Source organism: Leuresthes tenuis, unplaced genomic scaffold (assembly GCF_036924035.1).
Source record: "Leuresthes tenuis unplaced genomic scaffold, fLeuTen1.0.hap1 SCAF_4, whole genome shotgun sequence".
Lineage (NCBI taxonomy): Eukaryota > Metazoa > Chordata > Actinopteri > Atheriniformes > Atherinopsidae > Leuresthes > Leuresthes tenuis.
The window spans coordinates 20,194,098-20,201,733 of record NW_027325358.1 but is presented as its reverse complement, the minus strand read 5'-3'; the positions used below and the strand labels follow the sequence as shown (position 1 = coordinate 20,201,733).

General features: G+C 41.3%; 1 protein-coding gene across 1 annotated transcript; it reads right to left on the bottom strand.

The window, feature by feature from the left end:
* Positions 1-398: 398 nt before the first annotated feature.
* Positions 399-2,795, bottom strand: cdkn2a/b (cyclin-dependent kinase inhibitor 2A/B (p15, inhibits CDK4)). The gene is made up of 3 exons (XM_072385006.1): positions 2,568-2,795; positions 2,295-2,433; positions 399-1,312 (listed from the first exon to the last, which is right to left on the bottom strand). The coding sequence occupies exons 2-3, from the start codon at positions 2,415-2,417 to the stop codon at positions 1,061-1,063; spliced, it is 375 nt and encodes a 124-aa protein (XP_072241107.1). The 5' UTR covers positions 2,418-2,433; positions 2,568-2,795; the 3' UTR covers positions 399-1,060.
* Positions 2,796-7,636: the final 4,841 nt, after the last annotated feature.

Here is a 7,636-nt window from a genome sequence, read left to right as displayed (position 1 = left end):
CAAAGTCTAACTTAACAAGATGCACAGCCTAGTCGGTGTATTTAATTTTCACCTCTCTCTAAGTCTTTCATCGCATCAGCCTTCGTCTTTCTGTCATATTTTGACACCTGAGCACAGTATTTCCTGTGTGCTATTAGGACAAGCAAGTCCTTTGCAATTAGTTCAGAAACAGAAAATACAGAGGAACTCTGAGTTTTTGACACAAACTGAATAGCACATCTTGTTTAAAATGTACGTGACAAAACAAACCAAAAAAAACTTCCCAGATGGAATTAAATGCAAAGTCAAATTTCCATCGTTTCTTTTTCTAAACTCTCCAGACAATAATCCAACCATTGCTGATGCTCTTTCCTTTTCCAACCCGTTAAAAAAAGGTTAAAAAAAAAACAACCACCATGAGCGCTGACAAAATGACGTTTTTATTAAAGTGCAGAATATCCGAAATGTGAATCTCATTCACATAAACAGGAGGGAAGATTCTTCTCAGCTGTAGATAATAATTACTTAGTTTTTCATCATTTCTAATATATATATATTTATATAAATATATATATATAAACGACTTTAAAATGTGCAAAACCTTTTACGTGGATTCTGGGTAATTTTTTTTGTTTTTGGTTCAGTGTTAAAACACAATCAGAAGTTTAAAAATGCACATTAGAAACATTGATTTAATAATATTATATTTAAAAAAAAACAAAGCAAATATGATCGTTAAAAAAAGAAAATAAACTGTACAACACTTCTCGTGTTATTATAACTAATCATATGACAGATGTTCAAACTGCAGCCACATCTGTAGAAGTGGGCCGTTATAATAACACACTGATGCTCTTTCCCCCATATTGGTCATAGTCGACCCTGTCGTTGACCCCTATTCGTTAAATAAAATAATGAGAACTATATAGCAAAAGAAAAACAAAGTAAAAATAAATATTCCATGAAATATACAGCAAAACAGCGAGTCCCCTGTGCTGCAGGCCTCTTCGGGCCTGTTTCTCAGTCCTCGTTCAGAACCAGCTGGAATAAATAAAGAGATCTCACGTAGCGGGCCAGGTTTTTACAGCGGCTCCAGGAAGGCAATAACCTCTGCGTGGCCGTTTTGTCTCGCAACGTCAACGGGCAGACAGCCTGCACTGTCCCTGGCCTGCGGGTCAGCCCGGGCTTCCACCAGCAGCCGCACCGTCTCCACAAACCCCGTCCGAGCCGCGTCGTGCAGCGGGGTGGCTCCGGTGCTCCTCTCCGCCACGTTGGGATCCGCTCCGTGCTCCAATAACACCCGGACCACCGGCGAGCTCCCCATCATCATCACCTTGATGGGAACAGGACCGACAATTGGAATTAAGTTGCGTTCAAATGTCAGGCTCGCGACACAGAAACAGCCTCGCGTTACTGTACCAAACAACACAGAGACGCACAGCCGAACGGGCCCCTATTTTACTTCTACTTGAATTAACTGTTTTTATGCTCCACTGTCACCAACCGACTCCGACTCGTATTATTTATTTTGTTTCGTTTCATTTAATTGGTTTGATTTATTGCGGTCATTTTTCGACTAAAACAAAGCTAAGGGGGAAGCTTAGGACATTTTCCCTAATGGACTACAGCGCACTTAGCCAGAGTTTTATTAATCTAATCGTTTATTTGAAAGAGCCGAGGGGTGAGCTGAAGAAAATACGTTAACGTTTAACAAATGCACCCGAGAATGGGATCGTGTTACTTCCCGAGAGTCTAATTTAGAAGCAAATGAGACAGACACACGAATTAAGATACAAAACCGAGAGGTGTAAAAGCCCGCAGGCAATCATATTTAATTGTCAAAATACTAGAATAGAGGCTTGTTTTCTTTATCTTTTTTTTCTTTTTTTTTTTAAAGTAGGCTCGCTTATCGCGTTTAGCTCCGTTTAAAGCAGCGTGAAGCGGTGGAGGAGAGCAGCCGAGTCAACGTCGCGACATTCAATGTGTCGGAGTTATGTCGCGCGGCCCTTAACAGGCTAAGTGCCAACTTAGTTTCGTTTCATCTTAATGAGGCCACAGGTACGGCTTCCATTCAGAGGGAACGCCGTGACTGCAGCTTTTGCTCCATGGAAGCAACGAAATCTTAAGTTTTTCCGTCACTACCTAAAATACAACAAAGACTCATGGGACGGGACATACGCGTAATTTCTGAGATGCGTTTCCAAACAAAAAGAACACAGAAAATCCGTGCCCGGTGGGTCGCAGGGAATTGTTTCGTTTACTTAATTTTTTTTTCTTCTTTCTCTTCGGTTAATGACGTAGCCAAACGCACTGACCTGTAGAGCGGTTCGTCCAAAACAGTTCACTCCGTTAACCTTCGCTCCTTTCTGTAGAAGATCCCTCACGCGAGCCGTGTCCCCCTTGGCCGCGGCTGATGTCAGATCATCCTCGAGTGGCATTGTCACGTCCACAGATCTGCAGCGATAACATCCGTGACAGACTACTCTGACAGGTAGCCCGGTGATGCTTTTCTGTCTTGCTTTTTTGTTGTTGTTGAGGAGCAACAACAGCTCAAAAACACGCCGGAGCTCGATCACAAGCCTACTCACAAGTTGTTGTTGGTGCGGTCTCCGGCTGGTGCTCCTCAACAGTTCCAGGCTCGTTACTCTGTCCGGGACACCGGCTGCCTGAGCGGGGTAAGTAAACCGTGCCTGTCCGGCTGTCGATCGGTGCGTGTCTAGACTTGTCTATATTAATGAATGGGTGGCGTCACCGTCTATGCTGCAGTAGCACTGTCCTGCGCATGCGCAAACTATTTTGACTGCACCGAATAGGTCCTAAACTCAATGACTGCCTGTTTCGCTCCTCGATCCTGTTGCGGAGTAAAGCCTTTACCGTAAAGGAAACCATCTTTGTTCCGACAAAAATGTGACACAACAGGATTAAACTACTTGATGGGTGGTGCGTGTTTGCAATGAATAACGCGCATTGAAGTGGACATATTCAAAATATTGCGCGTAGCAAACTGTAGGCTATTCCTTGAAGAAGACTCGCCTGTACTTGGAAAATAGGTCTTTACTCACCAATATTTTTCTGCAACTATTATTGCAATACCCATAAATTACTCTTACTAAAGATTCCTGATCAGTCAATAAATTACTTGGAAAATTGAATGTGCAAAGCAGGTTTGTGATTTACTAGGTAAAGGTTTAAAAACAAGACTTTATTGATCCGGGGGGTTGAATTTACAGGTCAACGTGCTTTATTTAAGTAATTTGAACAGTAGGCTTAATGTCTGTACGGTTAAGATAACTTAAACTTTAAACTGCATTGCCAGTATAAAATCTAGTGGGATATTATTTATTTATTATATTCTCCCAGTTTCCCACTAAGTCGTATAGAAGCTGACTCTCCCAAGATGTGTTTGATGGCAGCATGTTTAACAGTAGTCCAGACGCAATTTTTATCTGTAATTCACAAAAAAATCCTTAATAATAATAATAAATACTAATACTAACACTGGGCTAGAGAAGGTCATGTGATATGGTTTAAAGGCCCTGAGTAGGTACATCAGGGGCCCTCGAGGTATTGTTTAGAATGCAAAGATAAAATAAATAGTTTGCCAATAAAGGATTCTGTAGACTTTTTGGTGGTTTCTGAGGCTCCAATTCTTAATAGACTAATTCGTCATTTAATTCTTAGCTTGAGAATTCAGACTTGGTGTCCTCCCTAAACACTTTAAATGTACAGCAAAACAACTCTGAAAAAAAAAAACACTGTGATGCAGACATTGATTTAGGTCTGTGGCTGTGACAAACTCAAACAAAAATAAAAACTGGGTCACTTGCTGAGCTGACTAAATTTCTTCTTAACATTTTGCTCTTGATGATAACAGATTTTGTCAGCAGGCAAGTGGAGCAAATGCATCGCCTCAGCAGAGGTCTTTCACTAAACAATGAACTCGCCCTCGGCTGCAAAATGTGCCCATACGGTGTGAGCCATATTTAGAATAAACGACCTATGTGGCTGTTTCAGTGTAAGGACCTGTTGAAATGATGTGAATACCTGTCTGCGTGTCAACATTATTTGCTAAGTGTTGATATATAAGATAAAAGAGGCAAAAGCAGCAAACGGGAACTGTTGTAATACGACTGTGATCTCGTGTTTCTAAACTGCATCACCAGTTGAAACAGTGCTCTTGGAATTTTTTAAAACAATCATTTCATGCAATTACACTTGGTTGTGCTAGCAGACACTGTGTGTTTCTGCTCTTTTGAATGAAACCTCGAACTGTTTGTTATATGACATATGTGTTGTGTAATGGTAGATAGCAACAACTTTGGATCACGGTAAAAGCTTCCTGTTTAAATTCAGTTATGGCACTAAACTTCGACGGTGTACATTTAGTCTTGAAGTCTCATCCTTACTTTTTAACTCAACAGGATGGAGAGATGATGCGTTCATCTGGCACAAACATGTAAATTCAGACTTGTACCGGCTTGCATGAGGTTTATTTCTATGTTCGCTCAATGTTCTCCTCTCTGTTTCATTCTCTGTCAAAATAAGACACACATACTAAATATTACCATGTAAATTGTGAACAGTTTCAGGACTTGTGATTATCTAGCACGGTTGTGGGCAGCTAAAGTTCCTGATTTCATTCTTTGAACGACTGCTTCTGAGCAACTGTGCTGCAAACATGAACTTGCACACGTTAAACCAGAATATGGAAAGGTATTCTTCTAAGCTGTAGTTGTGACTCAGCAAGTAATCAGACATCTTCCGAAGCAAGTGTCACTGAAGATACTCAATGTATGAATAATGTTAAGTAGTAATAGAATGAAAAACATTTTGAACCGCCTCGGAAATTATTTTGGTATTTGGAAATCAATGTTTTTCAAGTAGAAGTGCAATAAAACCCTTGGTTTTGACAGCACACTCTTATACTCTCATAGAATCTATTTTGTGTAGTTTTAACTAGTGGTGGAAGCAGCGCAAGTAGTAGCATCATGATGTGAAGATATGCAGTCAATATAATACAAGAAGAGCTGATCAATGTGGAGGTTATTTTAACTACTCTTTATATGACTGTATACTGTTTACTGTGCTACAGTTAATGACTTTGTAAGGTGATGATGCTGTTTGTATGAGAAAATTTAGGAATCCCTCCAGCAAAGAGGCTGCACATAAATATTAGTGCAGGCAGCCATGTCTTGGCTTCTGTACTTTCACTCGACTGCTATCTCTTAATTACTTTTTGGACATTGTGAATTGCAATCTGAAAAGGCTCTCATTGCTTTTTATTGCTTTACAAGCACCAAGGCATGCAGACTGCTTCTACAAACATTTGTGAAACAATGGGTCGCTCTCAGGAGCTCTGTGAATTCCAGTGTGGTACCGTGATAGGATGCCACCTGTGCAACAAGTCCAGTCGTGAAATTTCCCCGCTACTAAATATTCCACAGTCAACTGTCAGTGGTATTGTAACAAAGTAGTAGCGATTGGAAACAACAGCAAATCAGCCACGAAGTGGTAGGCCATGTAAAAATGACAGAGCGGGGTCAGCGGATGCTGAGGCGCATAGAGGTCGCCAACTTTCTGCAGAGTCAATTGCTACAGACTTCCAAACTTCATGTGGCCCTCAGATTAGCTCAAGAACAGTGTGTAGAGAGCTTCATGGAATGGGTTTCCAAGCCAGCCGAGCAGCTGCATCCAAGCCATACATCACTAAATGCAATGCAAAGTGTCAGATGCATTGGTGTAAAGCACGCCGCCGCTGGACTCTAGAGCAGTGGAGACGCTTGGAGACTCTGGAGTGACGAATCATGCTTCTCCATCTGGCAACCTGATGGACGAGTTTGGATTTGATGGTTGCCAGGAGAACGGTGCTTGTCTGACTACGTTGTGCATTTTGCAAGTTTGATGGAGGGGGGATTATGGTGTGGGGTTGTATTTCAGGAGCTGGGCCCCTTAGTTCCAGTGAAAGGAACTCCGAATGCTTCTGCATACCAAGAGATTTTGGACAATTTCTTGCTCCCAACTTTGTGGATGGGCCCTTCCTGTTCCAGCATGACTGCGCACCAGTGCACAAAGCAAGCTCCATAAAGACATGGATGAGCGAGTTTGATGTGGAAGAACGTGACTGGCCTGCACAGAGTCGTGACCTCAATCCAATAGAACACCTTTGGGATGAATTAGAGCAGAGACTGCGAGCCAGGCCTTCTCGCCCAACGTCTGACCTCACAAATGCTCTTCTGGAAGAATGGTCAAAAATCCCCATAAACACACTCCTAAACCTTGTGATAAGCTTGCCCAGAAGAGTTGAAGCTGTTATAGCTGCAAATGGTGGGCCGAGGTCATATTACGCCCTATGGATTAAGAATGTCACTTAAGTTAATATGCGTATAAAGTTAGATGGGCGAATACTTTTGGCAATATAATGTATGTTTAAACAAATGAACAATTGTCTGAAGTAAAATATATATTATAATCCCATCATATATCTGAATTATGTGAATTTGAAAGCAGTGAAATTATCCAGATGATTACCAACTGTAACATCCCATCTTATCCTCAGCATGTTGATCTAAGTAACTTTAATCTTCAGATGTAATTAGAGGTCTAAGAGTGTCACTGTCAAATAAGTACGACGATAAGTATGGTGGTGTGTGTGCAATAGTCCTAATTCTCAGTGAATCTTTTTTAATGTGAGTAGACCTGTATGGAATGTCTGATAGTCGGTTCAGCAATGGAGGCTGAGAGTGGGTGGAGGTGTGTTGGTCTGGAAGTCCCCTGTATGTGTGTGTTTTTGTGTGAATGAGTGTCTGCCTGCATCTGTTTGTGTGTGAATGTGAGAAAAAAAAGCGCCGCGAATGACTGCAGATGTTATTTCTTACGTTTTCGCTGTTCGGTTTCAAGTGTGGAAAAGAAATTAGATCAGTTTTACACAGCAAAAAAAGGGGACAATTAAAGCCAGCTTTTAATAGCAGCCGAGGTCATCATCAAAACATGTGTCAGTTGGTGTTTTTTTTCTTTGCAGGGCTCGACTTCATGGCATCAGCAAGCTTGGAACGTTGTTTCAGTCCGAAAAATTGCTTAACGAAGATCCGTCCCCCCTACGCTATTGACCACCAAGCTAAATTTAGCAATGAGTGAAATTAGTGACATCGGGGGGACTTTGTCATCAGTCAGTTTTTTGGCGTTTTGCATGGTTTACAGACTAAACAGACTGATATTACATCATGTGTGTTTTGAAAAATAACTTTTACCAAATTTGGTTGTACTGTTTTTGTCTTTTTTTTTTATCTTATTCCCCTATCATTCATACTTCATCAAATAATGCTTTGCATACCAACATACTTCAGCTGCACACTCCCAACTGCTGTCCACCGCAGCTGAGAAGGGGAATACCTACCCTCTGAGCCTGCTGAATGAAATCACCTCCTGCTGACTGTACATTTAGAATCCCCCTTTTTATTGTTGGTTGTAAATCTTGCCCTTCTCATTACTAAAGCTGCCTGCTAATTAATTACTCTAGATGTCCTTAGTCTGGACTACTTCCCATTGTGGGATTTGCAGTGATGGGACACATTCAGCACTCTGTAACATGCAGGGTTTTGTCTCTTTCTGTAAGTAGTCATCCTCATTTTCTTGTGGATGCAGAGAGAATATTGTTTTT